This window comes from Typopeltis vanoorti, chromosome 12 (assembly GCF_054136105.1).
Source record: "Typopeltis vanoorti isolate ZY-2024b chromosome 12, IOZ_Tvanoo_1.0, whole genome shotgun sequence".
Taxonomy (NCBI): Eukaryota; Metazoa; Arthropoda; class Arachnida; order Uropygi; family Thelyphonidae; genus Typopeltis; species Typopeltis vanoorti.
In genome coordinates, this window is record NC_143560.1 from 15,446,591 (window position 1) to 15,465,473 (window position 18,883).

The following is an 18,883-nucleotide window of genomic DNA, read 5'->3' on the forward strand; positions in this document are numbered from 1 at the left end:
ATTGTTTACCGTATAAGGCAGGGGTCGGCAACCTGCGAACCGTGGAACGCATGCGGTCCATAAAAGGATGACCATACTTACATGGCATGTGGCCCGTAAAATTTTATCATCAAGAAAAGACGTTATGGACATTTCAAGAGGACGCGTTATCTACTAATCAAGGGCTAGATATGGTTGAAATGGATGGTTAAGTAGAGGTGCTGTGCTAAGAATATTTTTTAATTTACTCGAAGAAATAGATATTTTCATGACGGAACACGAAAATATTGTCCTACAACTATCGGATAAAAAATTGATTATGTCTCTTGCATTTATGGTGGACATTACAGCTTACCAAAAAAGTTGAGGGATTAATCAGTTTCGCAAAGAAGATGATAGTCGCATTTGTTCGCGCATACATTTGCGAACAAGCATTTTCTGCCATGAGTTTTAGAAAAAAATAAATTCCTTCTCGACTGACTGATGAACATTTGCATGCTTCGATTTGAATTTGCACCTCAGGCTATAAAGTGGATCTAGATAATCTGGCTAAGGGAAAATAATCACAAAAGTCACATTAAGCAGGGAGACACGCACATATTGTGACGCATAAAACTATATTATTTTGTTTTTACGTGATAATAATTTTTCATTGAGTTTCATTTTCATGCTTTTTCATATCTCGTACTTTAAATATTTCTGTGTTTTTTTTTAAGATTGATATAATAAAAATTGATACCTTGAGTATTTTTTTTTCACTCGCTATTTTCTATTAATTAAACGCTTGCGGCCCGATTATTAAAAATAAAAATGGAATGTGGCCCGCGAGTCTGAAAAGGTTGTCGACCCCTGGTTTAAAGTATTTATTGTTGAAAATTGTCTTCGTTTTCTTCTAGGAAAGCGCATTAAAATCATAAGTGTGATAATCTCAAGCTAAACACTTTATTTTTTGGTGAGTTACATACAATGTGTAATGCTTTATGTAAAAAAAAAAAAAAAAAAAAAAATTATGTAAAAAAAATATTTTTATAGTGATGACCACGTAGAGGGCTTTTGCGATATGGTTGAAAAAGATATTAGTGAATTAATTGATGGGAAAATAGAAATAAATGAGGAGGAACTGGTACAATTAATAGATGACGTCGAACCAAGTGCCGGGCAAAGTTCTGTCGAAGATTTTGATTGCGATGAATCCGTTAAAGAATTCAGTTTAAAGAAATTAGCAGAAGGGTTGGACTTGACAAGAAAGTTATTTTATGGATAATGATCTCCCAATGGAGCACTCCTGAAAATTCACGAGACAATTGGATATTTGTGTAGCTCCGTATTATGAACTTAATAAAAAATTGCAGCATAGTGGTAAGCAAGATCTTATTACTGAATTTTTGATAACTAAACCAACCGAAGTATGCAATGAGAATTATACAAATGATGTCCAAGAGGTTTCAAGTGATGTCGATTAAATATAGACTTTGTTTTATTTTGCCTAAAACATTTATGTATTAGGTGCAATGAAGTTTACGTACAATTTATAATTTTTTATAATTTTATATTGCGTATTTGTTTCATAGTTTATTTGTTTTCTTAACTTAAATCCATATTTGCGGTTTGCTAATTTATCATATTTTCTCAACACTTGACTTCTCCTTTGGAATCGTTCATAACGTGTTTGAGGAGATTGGATTGAAATATCAATGTAATCCCCATATAAATCTTTAAGTTTCTTTGAATGACTTTCTTTCTTGAATAGGCATTCTCTTTCATAAAAAAAATAATCTTAAAAATAAGTGCGTTTATGTATAAAGAAGAGAAACTAAATATGTATACACCATCTACTGGAATTTCATGAAATAAAAATGAATAATATTATCCGCGCATGTGGACTAACTGTATCATATTAAGTGATGTCTAAGAAAATCTTTCCTACAGCGTCATATTCATCGTGTTATTCGAGTAAAATTCGCCTGTCATTTTTATTTCCAACAGGGTTGATACTTTTGACAATGGGACACCTTAGATCTTATCATCGTCCACCGCCACCGGACCAAATAGATGTCTATATTATACGCTATCTAGCTATTGTCGCCGAAAATACTTAAAGCACTAAAGTTCCGTGATCAGCTTAGAAACTGCCTCTTCCTCCTCCTCCTCGGATGCACGGTATAGCTATCCGGACGCGAGGTCCATTGCAGTTGTGCTTTGGATCTTCTTACGCAGCAAGAGCGATGTATCAAATTACCGCCTCTCAGCTGCGGCACTTACCATTAGTCAGCGTAATGGAAAGAATCTCGGTGTCCTCGGAGATTTTTGGTAAGCTCTCTTCTTGCTGGTAGCGAGAGTACAAGAACAGTACCGTATATTGCGACTTTGACATAAACTATCGACTAAAATTCGCTCACTCTTTAACTTTCTTTTCCATTCTAAATCCCTACCAACTTGTTAAAATGTAGCAAGAAAAAAATTAATAATAATAATAATAATAATAAATTAAATAGATATCTGTTTTATTCACTAGTCTGTTCTTCGAATGTAGAGTTTAAATATAACCAGCGGGAGGTGGAAATATTATATAAATGTTGCAACATCAGTTAGTCTCACGAAATAAAATCTAGCATAAGATACTTCTGAAAATAAACCTCATCTGGCTGTTGACCAGCACTAAGTACTGTATTTACGTCACCTACTCACTAAATATACAAATCTTCTGGGTTTCATGTTTACAGTTAGGTTTTGTATTCTATTTTAAAAAAGAATGATATTGGAAAGAGAAGTATTAATTCGAATAATTAAATTTAAATAATTCGAAATCCCTCTATCTATCTATCTATCTATCTATCTTCTTCTTCCCTTCACGTATTAGGCCTAGTGGCCCGTTACGGGGCTATCTGTAGTCCTTCTAAGCCGTACTCGTCCCAAGGATAAGGTAGCTATCCCTATTCCTCCCGGTGTGTCCTATGCCTGTAGATGCGTGTGTTCATGGGCCGGTTTGCCTGTTTGCGGGAGGAAAAACCCCAGATAAACTGAGGAGGAAAACCCTACAGTCTACGCCCAAGACCGGCTAACTTGGCTATGACTGAGAAAGATCCTTAAGCTTCTCACGTTGGCGACGGGAATCGAACCCAGGAGACTCCTTTCCCAGGCATATGGTTGCGAAGCGCAAAGCCACTAAGTTAACCTCGCGGACTATTCTCTATGTGAAGATAATGCCCATGTTTAGCAATTATTTTCGGCTCTTTAAATGTTACTTAGTCGTTTTCTTTGCAAATTATCAGAGGATACATTTGTATGTAATAAGTTTGTATGCTGTTTAAGTCCCACTCGATTACAACAGTCAGTAATATTTTTCAAATGACCGAAATAAGAGTCAGAGTTCGTCAACAGTTCAATTTTGATTATTTCTGACGAATTTATTATTAGGAATCTGAGGGATGTATTTTATATTTGTATTACATATAGGAAGCGTAATGACAAAGTAATTTGTTCACCTTAAGAGAAAAAAAACAAAGAAACTTTGTATATGCGTGTTTTTAAGTTGAAGTAAGGAGAATTTTTAAATTTTGTACCGTTGAACTTTTTTTCTTGGATGAGAAACAAGAACTTTCTTGTTTGTTACGCAGAAAACTTTTGTTAACAGATTTTATAAAAAACTTTTCTGTTTTTATAAAAGTTTGATTCTATAAAAGCGCTCTAAAATTAGAAGAAAAATTAAAGTTTTTGTAAGAAGTTTTATATTTGGAACCAGACTGACTCAGACTGCTGCGATCTTTCGATGACATTCGACTTTTTCACCCTATAGGTCATGCTCGTGTGCATAAGTGGAAGTAGCCACCCTCTTTCGAGAATCACGTGGTGGAAAAATGGCGAATACATTCGAGATCATCTGGAGGAGACTCTCAGTTCGACCTACGGAGGAATATCAACAAGAAGTCGGTTGTCACTTCCGGTGACGTCCACTGATGATAAATCGCTGTTTCTATGCCAGGCTAAGAACGAAGAGCTGCAGGTTTACGCCAGGAGTAATATCACGTTACGAGTACGATGTAAGTTCCAAGTGAATTTCCATATTAATTGCATTTTTGAAAACCTTTGTTTATGTGTCAGTTTATGAGTTTCCATGGAAACCCATTCTACAATACGCATGCTCAATTATCTCTCTAAGAGAACTCGTGCTTTGCAGATTTCCATGTGTTCTCACACAGTTCCACATTTTAAGTGTTTTTTCATCTTGTGGTGAAAAACTACCACCAAATATTCACAACACATTTTCTGTAAAAAATAAATAAATAAATAAATAATACATACAAATCGGCCCTTCAGAACACACGCAATTTACAGATAAAAAATACTAGTTGTGGTGGGCGGTAGATGGCGTTGATGGAGATGATTCGTAGTAGAAGTTCGATGTAGTGGTTGAGACAGTTGTAGGTATCCTCCCGCGATGAGTCTTCGGACTCCTTGAAGGTGTCAGGAATAATAATAATAATAATAATAATAATAATAATAATAATAATAATATGGAGTTACCAATTTTCATTATTCAGTTCTTTTGATGTTCTCATTTTTTTCTTTGATGACATCGCCTCCATTGAATTCACGGCCTTTAAAAAAAATCAATAAAACCATATTTAGTTTAGTAAAATGGGACTATATAGCTTGATCGAACTATATTTTAATTAGCTTGAATCCTATGAACATTTCATAACCAAGCATATCTTTCACTATCTCAACTATCAGCTGATTTTATTCTTCACGAATAATGAATATATATATATATATATATATATATATATATATATGAATATATATATATGAATATATAATGGCTAGTCCTTTTAGGCTTGTTTTGGTAATCTTTCTGTTTTCATCCTTTGAACGTGTTCCATCCATTTATGTTTATATTTTTTAATTTTTTTTACTGATTCTTGGTTTAATTCTTTCATAATTCCTTCGTTTCTTTTGTGATCAAATAGAGTATACTTTGCAGTTTTTCTCACAAACTTCATTTCTGCTGTTGTTAATCTTTGTTTGTCTTTTTGTTTTATTGTCCAGATTTTGCTTCCGTAGAATAAGACTGGTAGGGCTCATGGATTGTATACTTTTAGTCTGGTTTGTTTTTGAACTAGGTTTGGTTTAAATATAGAGTTAATTACACCTGTTATTTTTAAATATTTTACAATTTTTAGGTTTATTATCTTTTTCATTTTCATATGTGATCATACATCCTAGATAATTAAATTAATTCACCTGTTCTAAGATCTTGTTATCTATTATTATTTTAGTTCTTACTGGATCTTGTCCTTTAAAGGCCATAGTTTTTGGTTTTTCTGTTGATATTATCATACCATAATCTTTGGCTATCTCATTTAGATCTAAAATAGCTTTCTGTAAGTTATCTTCAGAATTTGTAATTATTATTTGGTCGTCGGCAAAAAGGAGGGTGTTTAAGTTCAGAGTAGGAGAAAGTTTAATACCTTGATGGAAATTTTTATTCCATTTTATTATTATTTCATTTAGGTAAATATTATGACCCCTTGCTTTATCTCTCTCGTATATGACAGTTCGTGATTTAATCTTATTTGTAATTGATATATATATATATATATATATATATATATATATATATATATATATATATATATATATATATATATATATATATATATATATATATATATATATATATATATATATATATATATATATATATATATTGTGTGTGTGTGTGTGTGTAAAAGGAAAGAAAAGCAAGCGATCGAGAGAGGGAGATCAATAAAACATACTTTTTTTTTTTTGCAATTTCAGAGGAAAAAAGATTGAGACAAAATTCCAGTGCTCTGGCGGAACTGACAACTCCAAGGACAGAGGGAAAGAGAAATGAAGAAAGAGATTTTCTATTAAGTGAACCGACAAGAAAAACGCACATCTCAAAGAAAAATAAGAACGTAGTTCAATGGGACACAAGTCCGAATGGCGTTCCTGAGAGGAATCGACAGGTCCAAGGGCATGAAATAGGCTTCACCATCAAGTTACTGAGATCGCCGTACGCGCGCGTGCATGTGTGTGTGTGTGTGTGTGTGTGTGTGTGTGTGTGTGTGTGTGTGTGTGTGTGTGTGTGTGTGTGTGTGTGTGTGTGCGTGCGTGCGTGCGTGTGTGTAAACACATAACTATGTGGTGTACGATTAAAGTGAAGAGGAAAATGATCAAACTATCTGGCTCTAGTTCATCCCGGATATAAATAAAAAAAGCAAGCATCGAGTCCATCGCTGTCTATTTTTGTCTGTCAATATAGGAAGCTTGACATATTTACTTGAAAAAGTTTCTCTCAACAAAAGTCACTGAACTTCTAAGAAAGAGAAAATAAGTGTTGTCTCTTAGGCATTGATACACTTGTGAGGATCTTCTACTGACTGGTTATATCGTGTCTCCCGTTTCAAGTAATGCAACGTGAAACAAATATCGTGAAATAGCAAACTACTAGACATATCTCAGCTTTAGTATCCTTGTTGTTGACTAGAAGAATGGCTGTAATCTGTATTGAAAATAAAATAAAATTTAATTTAAAAAACATCTCCATTCACAAGGAAAATATGACGTAAACAAATAACTAGAATATGGCAAAGAAACAAACGTATAACCCTACACAACAAGACTTCGTTCTTTGAGATTTTTGTTGAAGATTTGACTCATTCAGCAGTGACTTATCAAAATATCTCTAAAAATTAAATTATTTAGCATTCAAAGCGATTTTATTTGACTCTAACTTCCCTAACTTCGTTCTTATACTGTATTGATTTTACTTATATGACTGCAATTTTAATACTAACCGATTCTTTTTGTCCCTCTATTTATTTAGATAAACCAGAGTTTCACAATCCTAACATACGCGTTGACATCAGCGAGGGAGAAAATGACATCATTAACATGTCAGCTACAGCGTACCCTGACGTAAAGCAGTATACGTGGTCCAAAGATGGGGTCATTCTCATCTTCATGCCAAAAGAGCAGACAAATTCGCCTGCCATTCCTTCGGTAACTAGTTCTGGTCCTGTCCTCCATTTGCAGAACGTTTCCAGGATGGATTCAGGATGGTACTCTTGCCATGCAGAAAATGAAGAAGGAATATCGAATGCCAGCGTCAGTCTGAACATTCTGTGTAAGGAAATTCATTTTATCTTGAGATGGCCTAATCCTCCTTATGACATGTCACTTCGCATATGTAGGTTATGTTATGTATGAGATCTGTGATTGGATCACGGCTACGGAGTTACAATAATGTGGTCGGTAAAGAATAAACTGTAAGATCATCCATGCATGATATTACGGAATATTGACATCGTATTATTTTCAAAATCTAATATTTCTTTAGTTTCCAATATTGTTTAGAAATTTATAAGGTGCGCCTATTTTTCTAGTTAGTAAATTATATCTTGCAAATATCTTAGGAAACCATATACTTATTTATTTTTGTATCAAGCAAGTTGGTTATACACATTAATGGAATTTGATTATCATAAGGTTATAAAAATCGTTATAAACTAAACCAACAGATGAGTGGGTTGAGTTGTTTTGAATTACGAACGAAGCAACTAAGATTTATTAAGTTGATGTATTAGGTCCGTAAAAAAACTGCCTTTTTTGAGGAATAAAAAATTCTATTTTTCTAGTAGAAAAAAAAAAAACCCATACCACTCTTCCGTATGAAACTGGCAGAGACTTACAATAGAGAGAATGATGGCAAAATGGATGACAAGGCTATTTAATGATCGACATTTTATCTTTGTTTAGTTTCAGTAATGATTTCAGAAACCAATTGATCGGATAATAACTCCAAGCATTTGCTTGCTTTCTGCTATTGTAGTATTGGTTTTTATTAAATTTTATTTTATCTATTCCATCAGCTGATGTGGTGTTAAAATATAGACCTTGAGTTTGGCTGGTAATTTTTATAATATGTTATGAGGATTTTGCCATCTGTCATCATTATACACCCTCTGTCCAAAAAGAAACCGAACTTTTGATAGAAAATAAAACCCAGGCCAATTATAATTATTCAAATAATTTATTCCAATCAATATACTCTCCCTCAGCTTCGATACAGCATTTGGCACGGTCAATTAATTCGTTAAATGAGTTTTTTTTATATGACCTTCAACAATATCCGGTTTTTGGGATATTGTTGAAGGTCATGGTTACTGCAGCTTGAAAGTTTTCAATGGTGTCGTATCGCTTTCCTTTCATCGGCAAATGAAGTTGGGGGAAGAGAAAGAAGTCACAGGGTGCTAAATCAGATGAATACAATGAGTGATCCAACACATAAACTTGGTTTTTGCTCAAAAAATTTCTTACAATGATCAAACGATGAGATGGTGCATTATCGTGCAAAAGTGACCAGCTGCCTGCATCACGATATTCAGGACATGCCGTGCTCGACGGATTCTCGCTATCAATCTCTTCAAAACTTCGAGATCAAACTCACCATTGACGTTTGGTCAGGCAGAACGAATTCCTTGTGGATAAGGCCCTTGGAATCGTGGAAACAAATCAGCATTTTCTTTACTTTTGACTTCTCCAAACGACTTTTTTTCGGATGCTCCTCTTCTGATGGTCTCCACGCAGCACTCTTGCGCTTTGTTTCGGGCTCATACTCAAAACAGGACGTTTCGTCACCAGTAACGATCGTTTCAAGGACTTTTGAGTCATTACGAGTGCTTTTAATGAGGTCCTTGCAGTGTTCAATTCGATACATTTTTTGGTCGTCGGTCAACTTACAGGGAACAAATCGCGAATTCAATTTACGAAGGCCCAAACGCTCGGTCAAAATGTTGTGCACAGTTGATTCTGGAATCCCCAATTCATCTTCAGTCAATCTCACGAACGATTTCGGGTTTTCTTTGATGAAATCACGCACTTTTTCGATGTTAACTTCGCTCAGTCCAGTTTTTGGACGGCCCGGCTTTTCGTCGTCCTCAAGCGTCTCACGACCACTTTAAAATCGCTTAAACCACTCGTAAACTTGAGTATGGGATAAGCATTCATCGCCGTTTGCTTTTTGAAGCATTTGATGCGTTTCAGTAAAACCTTTACCAAGTTTAACACAAAAGTCAATCGCAGCTCTCTGTTTGAAGCTCATTTTCCGACCCTTCGTCAAATCACACTGTCACTCCTGGCACTATAACTCGACTTCTAATGAAACAAATGTCGAAAACACTAATGAAGGTTGCCGCTTTCGACAACAAAAAGATACAATAGGTGGCCCCACTAGTTTCTTCTGTTTTCGCAAAGTTCGGTTTCTTTTTGAACAGAGGGTGTATAACCAGATGAATTCAAGAAACATAAGACATTCGAAATTTACTAGTTTATGAGAATATAACTTTTGGCATAGGGATTGCCTTGGTTGGCACTATTTAAAAGATATAGACGTTTCCTAAGAGCTCACATAGTTGGCTTTTATTAGTATATTATTTAGGTTTCGCTGTCTTGACAGCTGTTTCGAACTGTTGGTCCTCATCTGAGCCCAAACTGCAACCTAACGAGGTAATAACTCTGATGTGATAAGTTTTTCTAGTAAACCACCAAACTTAAACGTGCTACATATTCCATTGTATTATACTCTATTACCGGAGCTTTCATTAAATAAAAATAAATTTGAAAATAGCATTATCATTGGGAAACTCTTAAACAGAACAATGAGAAGCAAAATAAATTTTCCTCTTAAAGTAAGAAGTAAAAAGATTTCAGTTATAGCCGTACCGACACAACTTAACTATGCAGACTCGTTGAAATCACGAGCAAAACTAAACTAAACTATGTGATGAATTTCTAACAGTAGAACCAACGTTCCCGACAGTGATACTCGTTAAGTTTGTCAACATTTATTATAAAAATGTTCAGGCTATTTATTATCAATTTTATAAAGGTTTAGACTCTAAAAGTATCTAAGTTTATTATCATCGTCAAAATAATATTGATAGATCCAATTTGATCTTTATCATTCAGAATTACTAAGACATCGAGTATTATCTTTTAAAGGGAGAGGATCAAAGACATACTCCCATTGAGACGACCACTGGATTCATTGATTTCAGATTTGTCGATCAAAGGAGGAAGCAGAGGAATTAAACATTATCGAAACTTAAATGTGGATTCCAAGAATACATCAAACAAGAAGAGACCAGGTATTAACGCTCGGTAATGTGAAGATACAAGAGTCAAGAGGAGGAGGAGGAGGAGGAGGAGGAAGCATAATAATCATAGGACATTTAGCTAGTTCGTGAACTTAAGAATAGATATTTGTATAATCGAATGTTCTTAAGGATAGGAGTGGAATGATTCTGTTGAAAGAACAGGAGGTGAGAAGTAATCAAAAAATTACATAGTAAAATTACTGGACACAGGACAAAGAAAATTTAGAAGAAATATCGAGAGGGATTTCTAGTTGAAATTCTCTCCACTTAGACATGAAGTTGAAAGAACTAATAAGGAGTTTAATAACAATAACTTTCCGTTTTGAGACGGACTCCAGGCAGAATACAATAAGGCGATCGGAGATCAAGGGATAAGAGTGTTTCATAGATTGATTAAAAAGCTATGTGAGAGAAGATTATGACCCCGCGAGAATGGAGTTTAATCTCTCATGAAAACAAGATACGAATAAAAAAATATTCTAATCGGATTTCAAATAGAAATCGCTGCTGAAATGTCTGATGAGTGGCTAGATTTTATGAAGGGCAAAGGTACCAAGAAGGTATCTTTGTTGTCATGGAGATATGAGAATTTGAAATATGATAGCTAAACATGTGAATGTCATTTAGAAGGTTTTGGGCTGTGTTCTATGTATTAAATTTTAGATGATGAAATAAATGACCTCAAAATATCATGAAGTTGATAGTTAACGTATACAGTAAGCAAGAGGCAGTGTCAGAATGGGTGTAGAATTAATTAATCGAAATCAGGTGAGCAAGGGTTTTTAGTCAGAGATGCTTAATTTCTCCTCACTTGTTTGGCTTCTACGTTGGGATCTTGCCTGCAACAAAGGATTAGCTAAAGAGAGGATCAGAATAGGTGGCAAATAGGTCAGTTATCTCAGATATGATAGTGACATAACACTCCTCAGCCATGAGAGCTAGAGTCGATCTTAGGGTTAATGACATGAATGACATTAACACTAAGATCAGATATAGATCTTTCTCGTCATTGCTAATATTAGACTTCCTTCACGATACTGCAATCTTAGTAATACAAAGACTGCGGTTCTTTAAATAAGTTTAGCCAGAGAAGGATCGGAAAAACAAGTGTATATTAATGGAGAAATAAATGTGTTCAGAAAATCTTCAGAGTCTAGGGTTCATCACAAACGTGTAGTTGTCGTTTAGAAGACATCCAAAGAAGTCTACGAATGTCCGAAAGAATAGATCATTATCCCAGCAATGGAACTGAAGATTCTAAATGCAAACTATTTCTTCAGCAGTAATTTATGAATGCGAAAGTTCAAATCTAAAAGAAGTCTGAGAAAAGGAGTGTTGCCTTTGCGATAGGGTATTAGGAAAGTATTGAAGGTTTCATATATTAAGAGGGACTACTGTATAATTCATATCACAGCATTCTAACATGAACATGTACAAAACATCATCTACATGTGTTTTCAAAGAGTTGGTAAACGTAATTCTTCCCATTTTTATTTTACAGTTGTGCAGCGCCTTAAGAAAGATCATTGTGCACTTGTGGTCGTTACAACTGAAGGCTGGATTCTACTTTCAACTTATGTTACGCTTTAGCTCATTATCTTCATTCTGAGATGTTCCTCTCACGTCTGCCGATAGCTCAAGATCGGTCTCCTACAAAGCAGTTATTCCGAGGCGGAAGTAGTTGCTTCTCTGTAGGCTATTTGGCACTTAAATTTTCTAGTCTTCGGATCCTTTTGTGTCATTTCCTCAGTGATGTTTGTATAATTGAAAGCCTGCCAGTGAATTCTTGTAAATGCTAATCTCTTAGCAACTAAATACGTACTACAATAGATTCTTGCATTAATAATGCATTTATTATAGTTTCTCGATTTCAATACTTTTTTTTATATTTTGTTCAATATAAATACAAATTTCACTACCTTTTATATATATTGTTGGAAATAAATAACATTAGTTCATTCAGTATTATTTAAATTCAGTGATGCCATTTGCAAAATATTCATGGCTCATATATACAGGCAGTTGACTTCACATCATTTGCCTTAGTATCCTGCAATACAAAACACGCTTTTGGATGTGTTGGTAGAGCTTCTGCTACTAATGGCTCAGTTAAGTAAGTTTGAGCGCGGTTAGTGGTGGGAAGGAGCCCAATCGTTCGATGCTGTTGGCACACTCTCCCTTGATGAATCTTTGGACTCCCTGGAGGTGTCAAATAATAATATAAAAAATCATTTATCGGCTCAATATGAACTACGTCATTATCAGCTATCCGTTAAAGGCTGGCGACATCTAGTGGCTATAAGGAGAATTCGTTCTTTTTTTTAAGAAGAAAGAAGATTAGCATTTTGGTGTGCATGTACGAGTATGCTAGATGAAATTAAGTACAGAAATAGTTAAAGTTGTTAGTTATTATTAATTTATGAATGCATGTTAAATATATGAATAATTAATCTGTTCACATTTGCTCATTCGTTTTACTCGATTTGGGAAAGGCATAGACGTGGTATTTACAATAAAGGTTTATTTTGCTAAGCTGATAATATGGTAAGAAATTAGGCAAGAAAAGAAAGAGCGATAGCATGTACTAAGGTAAGGTGATGCAAATAATTGGAGTTATAAAGAATGAGATTATAGTGCTTATTAAGGCTAGAATGACTTTTAACGTACTTAGGACAATGTCTTGTACATGATCATCACAAATGAAGACAAAAAAAAAAAAAGTCAAATTCAGGAAACACCAATTGTTTCGCTGATAGATAGGAAATAAACTTAAAATCGTATTAAAAAACACTTCTGTGTTAGGACGGCTTCATACACTTAACAAAATAATAATAAAATAAAAACAATTTAAAATATCTGTCAGTCAAAAAAGGTTAATTTATGAATCACTTTTGTAAGGTACTACAAGTAGATTTGTAGTACCTCACAAAATATCTAAGATTTTTTGCTAATAGTGGATTAAGCAATGTGTCCACAGTAAGTGTGTGTGTGCACATATCGTCAAACTTGAATATACAATAGTAATTTTTGCAGTTTAATTTTATATTTTTAATCATTTTCATAAAAATTTACGATAATAAATTTATCACAATATTCCAGCATAATTAGTTAAAACTAATTACTAAGGAATAATACACACCGTAGTAATTATTGGATTTTTTTTTTTTATGATTTAATCGTATTGCATGATGTAATGTCCAAAGTGTTTCGTCTGTTTATAATTTGTTAAGGAGTCCACAGGGTATTCTTAAAGTTTTGTTCACTGGCTTACTGGAAGTGCATTTAGCACAGAACGTGTGGTAGTAGCTTCTTGCCGTTTGGCGACAGGTGTTTTTATAGCAGCAGGGAATGTACTACCTTCTGTAAAGCTGATTCTCGTGTTGTTCTGTGGTCTTTTTTTTTTTTTTTTTTTTTTTTTGTAGCAGCGTCTTAGCATTTTCATGTAATGTTATAAAGAAAGAACAGTCAAAATCTTCGGTTACTGAACTGTCGTCTGTAGGCTAATCAGAGTCGGTAAATTGTTGTTTGCCATGCGCACAATTCTAAAAAGCGCCACCTGAGGAGATAATCTAGAATAACTAAAAAAAAAAAAAAAAAAAAGGTTAGTAATTTCCTAACTTATTTTTAAAAAATATGTAAATATATATATACGTGTTTATATATATTTTTGTCTTTAATTTAAAAAGTACCATCTCCCATAAAATATGTAAATATATACATAGACAAAATAAAGTCAGGAAAGATTAACAGGTTTAAAAAGTACCATCTCCCACAAAGGAGACAGACGTACACTATCAGATTTGTTTAAATTAGGATAATGAAGTAAACTTTCACATGTTTCTTTATATAAGATAATCCACAAGAGCAAGGAATCTGGTAGACCCTGAATAATTGAGATGTTTAAGTTTGTCCTTGGGAGAAGCGAGAAAGGTGATGATTTTTCTAATGGGCGAAAGGCAACAAAAATATTCAGTGGTTTTGCTTTAACTAATGCCATGTACATAAGGGATAGGAACGCGAGTTATTTCTTCTGTATTTGAAGAGGTAAATATACAATAACTGTTAAAAGTTATAAGTTTTGAAGTTATTGACCTTTTTATTTATGTTACATTAGCAATTCAGGTGGCGCATTTTAGAATTGTTTGTTATTGTTTGATTGCATTCTCTGATCTTATACTGACGATGTCTATGAAACGTAGGCTAAAATTCTACGTTAGTAAAGTTTTTTTACGTGGGTTTTCCTCCGTTTTTATATATTTTCATTTTGTATTGAGTTATTGTTCAGTATACAGTCAGGTCATAACAGAGTATTAACATAACAGAGATCTATACAAATCATATAATGATTTCTATGTAGATCAGGATTTTGATTTTGGATGGGTGGATGAACGAATATGTTTCTGATTTAAAATAGTTTCTCTGTTATAATTATAATTTCTTTTGAAGGTAGTTAATATGGTTATTCCACATCATCTCATGAGATCTGAGTTGAAGGCCAAGATATTTAACTGTTGTGACCTGTGGTACAACAGTAAAATATCTTTATAGATGAGCATTTTACTTCTACATTGATGCAGTATGCTTTGTGGTAGATTACTGGCTTTTCAATAACTGATGATTGAAATCTAGAAGTTTGTGGAACCACTCAAAAGTTAGTTTATAATCTTTCATCATTATTAAAGCGATATTGCTAACGTTTAATATATTTGCTCTTCTGTTTGGAAAAATGAAACATTTTACCTTTATATTATGTAAATATTCCTGCTAGTTTTAAAATTAGAATAAATAGTTAGTCTAGCTAGAAGTAAGAAAATTCTGATGCATGGATTGTACAATCATGCATCTGTTAAAGCGAACTTTCTTGAAAATTTATGAAGCAGCTGAGCGTGTCGTTTGGCATTTCTGTGTTAATTTAAAAATGGTAAATTTATTCTCTTCAAACTAGATCCAGCCAGTATCGCTAATCTGACCAGTACGATCGCTGTGAAAGAAGGGGATAATGCATCTTTTGAATGTACTGTTGATGCCAATCCGCTGGCGGAAAACATGATAACATGGAAGTTGAAAAGCTCGGTGGCGCGTGAAACCCACGATTCCACAGACTTTGGTCGGTCGATTCTGACACTATGGAACGTTTCAAGACACGATGCTGGTCTCCTGCACTGCGAGGCATTTAACGGGATCGGAAAAGCTGCTGTAGGCACCGCAAAACTAGGAGTGATGTGTGAGTCAAAAAACACCTTTAGTGAAATAAAAATGACTTCCTTTCTACTTTCTTTTATTTTATTTTTAAAATAAATAATCGAACATGTGACACCGTGTACAAAAGAACGTATCTTACAGCATCTTTCTATCCTCTTTGTATCAGACAGGCCATTCATACTACGCCAGAAAACACCACAGAAAGCTGGAGCTGAACTGGGGGACAAGATAACCTTAAGCTGTGGGGCTGACGGCAGCGGAAATGTCAGTTTCTCGTGGACTTTCAACAATAGCAAGACCATCGGAGAGGCTAATGACCCTAAATATAATGTCAACGTCAGTCGCTACAGTCGAACGGTCTGGATGAGTTATCTTACGGTAACAAAGGTTGGAAATGAAGATTTTGGTCGATATTCGTGCACAGCACAAAATTATCTTGGGCTCGACCATGGAGATCTGCTGCTTCTTAAGAAAAGTAAGGACCTTTTTTTTCATTATTTCTTTTATAAAAATTAGTTCGTTTTTTTTTTTTTAAATAAATCTTTTCAGGTTGATTCACGCATCTTGGTTAACTCTTGTACTGGCTTTAGTCTTGAGAAAGAGAGAGAAAGAGAGAGATCAATATTAAGGCATAATTAAATGTTAAACATGAACATTCTCATATACGTAGTCATACATATCCATTGAATGTGACCCCTACTCAGGGTCGTGCCTTGACGTATTGTATTCACTGAGAAGTGATGAGGCAGTTGCTCATCACTTCTCAGCGAACATAATACAATTTGATAAGTGAGAACATATCTGAGTATTAATATCTATATCTTTGTTTTAAAATATAAACAAAGAAATATGCTTCAGCTTTTTTCCTTGAGATTATCGATATTCAAAATAAATTTTTAAAAATCTCAGGAAGGATAGTTCCCATAATTATGGATTTCCCTCAATTGTTTAAGTAAGTGTTACCTTCATAATTAAGAAGTATCCTTCTTGAATTTTTTAAAAAATATTTTGAATATCGATTTAAAAAAAGTTCAAGTATATTTCTATACTTATGTTTTCAAACAAGCATATAGATATTAATACTTATCTGTGTTCTCACTTATCAAATTGCGTTATGTTCGCTGAGACACGTGTCTCTTTAAACCAGTAGGCATTTTTTAACTTCATCCCTTACTGTAATATCGATTAATATGGTTTGTCAAGTATAACTAACTCGACTTCTTAACCAGACATAATCATATTATTATTTTTAGTATTATAATTTTTTTCTTTTTTCTGTACAGATTTGACCGATGAGACATATTATACCAGGTTCCCAACCGAGTGTAGGCAGATATCTTTGGATTGTTATTCGTTGATGTTGTTATCCGGACATTAACTGAATTTTGAATGTTCACTTCTCACGTGATCATCTGTTAAAGCAGAATTCTTGAAAAGATTTCAGTAATTTCACTGTCTGTTTGGGCATAATTGAAAATAGATCTCGTCGATATCTCTGGGATGTTTTCTCTTTATGACTTCGCAAGCTTAGAGAGAAGAAATAGCATTTATCATAATGCTTGGAAAGGGCAGTCCTTACCATGTTTCGAGTCGATCATAAAGTCTTCTTGTTGGTGATAAGGGACTTTGTGCTGGTAATACGTTTACTAAATCTTGACGCTGAATATATATGCGGAAAACAATTCAGGATATAAATGCAACATCAAACGATTTATTAACTATATGTACAAAATAAACGTGCTTATGACTGTAGCTGTTACTTTAAAATTATATCTCAAAGACATGCTGTGAAAAATCAGTCTTTCTTTTAATTACTTTCTTTGAGCATATTCACAGATGAATATGCTCAAATTTATTTAGAATTTAATTAAATTTGATTTAAAAAAAACAGAGAAAAGAGGAACTGGAAAAAAAAGTCAAAAGTTAAGCCAAGTTTGGCACATTAAGTCTTTGCTCATTGGTTGGGCTAAATCTCATTTCTTGTAACTCGAATACAAATGTGCTGTCAAAAGCAATAAACGCTATAAAAGCATGCATTCTGAAAAGCATTTGTCATACAATGAAAGGATGAGAGATCGCCCTCATGAATCTATGCCAAGAAAACGAGTGAAAAGTCGAACTAAAATAAATTGACATTTCGATGCAGAAATAATGATCTCAAGGAACTAATTTTTGCGACCAAAGAGAAACGTCTTCGTTTAGATGGGTTAGTGAAGTTGTTACCTGTGACACTGCTGGATGTGTGTGTATGTGAGAGAGAGAGAGAGAGAGAGAGAGAGAGCTCTTTCTCTCCTGTCTGTTGTTTATGTTACCTCTTTTCTATTTGACAGCAGTCATCCATTCTACCTAAAATGAATTGTTGTGATTTAAAGCAAAAACTTTTTTCCCTGATAGTTTGTCGAAAAAGCTGTGCTCAAAGATATTTGACAACAAAACTCATACACAGATGAATGAATAATATTTAATTAGCAAAGATTTTTTGTCATTTGTTTGATTACTAGGGTTTTGTAGATTTAAGCTGGTGCTTTATCGCAAATACATAGCTCATGAATAAGCCTTTCCGTATGAAAAATTGCAAGTGTCTGCTGTACTGCATTATTCGATGCAGTAAAAATAACCATGAAATATAACAGGCATCAATGCCAGCTACGTTGTTGTGATTACAGTTCTGAATTATAAACGGAAAAATACTGTGTTTTCTAGAAATCTAGAAAGAAGTTCGCATCTACTTGCCAGTTGTATACCACTCAGGAATTGATTTAAACAAGTCTAAAACGGATCACATACGAGAACAGTGTGTTACTCTGAAACCTCTTATAACATCAACTTTTCTATACGAATTCATTTAGCTGTGCTTGTTATAGATTTTAATTGGTGATAATAATTAATATAATTTATCCAGCTCCAAAAAGATAGCGTCTGTGCATTATGGCAGTCAAATACGTGCGTATTCTGGTGTACTTAAGGAGAATACACCGAAATTTCTCAAATAAAAAATCCATCAAGGACGCAAAGACCATTTTTCTTTTTTCTTTTTTTAATGTTGGATACCCTCAAGAGAACTTCCGCTTGGTTACCGTGAAAGATAATACTGACTGACTCATCTTCGATTTGAAGATGGTTCGACGTATCTTTTTTCCAATTTTTTCAATAAAGTGGTATCATATCCATACCACAAGCCGCACCACTTAAAACAACATGGATTTAAACATTAAAGAATACTATCTATAACCTGATGAATACTGATCATGCCATCGAGAATCTCGAATCTGATGTTTTTAATTATAATATTTTGTGAAACAAACTTATGACTAAACAGCGAATCTGGTGTTATTAATTATAAGAATTAGTGTGATGTGTTCACTCTACATGAATTTATCCTTGTGAAACAAACTTATGACTAAACAGCAAAATTTAAAAGCTAAAATAATATCTTCTAATAAAGTAAAATATCCATCCTGTTAATATGGGAATTATTATTCTTATTCCCTTAACGTTTTCGTTTGCTATCAGTTTTT

General features: G+C 33.9%; 1 protein-coding gene across 1 annotated transcript in view; it reads left to right on the forward strand.

Annotated features, from left to right (window-relative positions):
• The window catches only part of LOC150100593 (cell adhesion molecule Dscam1-like), a 119,014-nt gene that overhangs the window by 55,914 nt on the left and 44,217 nt on the right, over nt 1-18,883 (forward strand). Inside the window, exons 4-5 of the mRNA XM_090401839.1 lie at nt 3,776-4,019; nt 6,833-7,132. Coding sequence (XP_090257965.1) covers nt 3,776-4,019; nt 6,833-7,132 — 544 coding nt within the window. The remainder of the gene's footprint in view (nt 1-3,775; nt 4,020-6,832; nt 7,133-18,883) is intronic.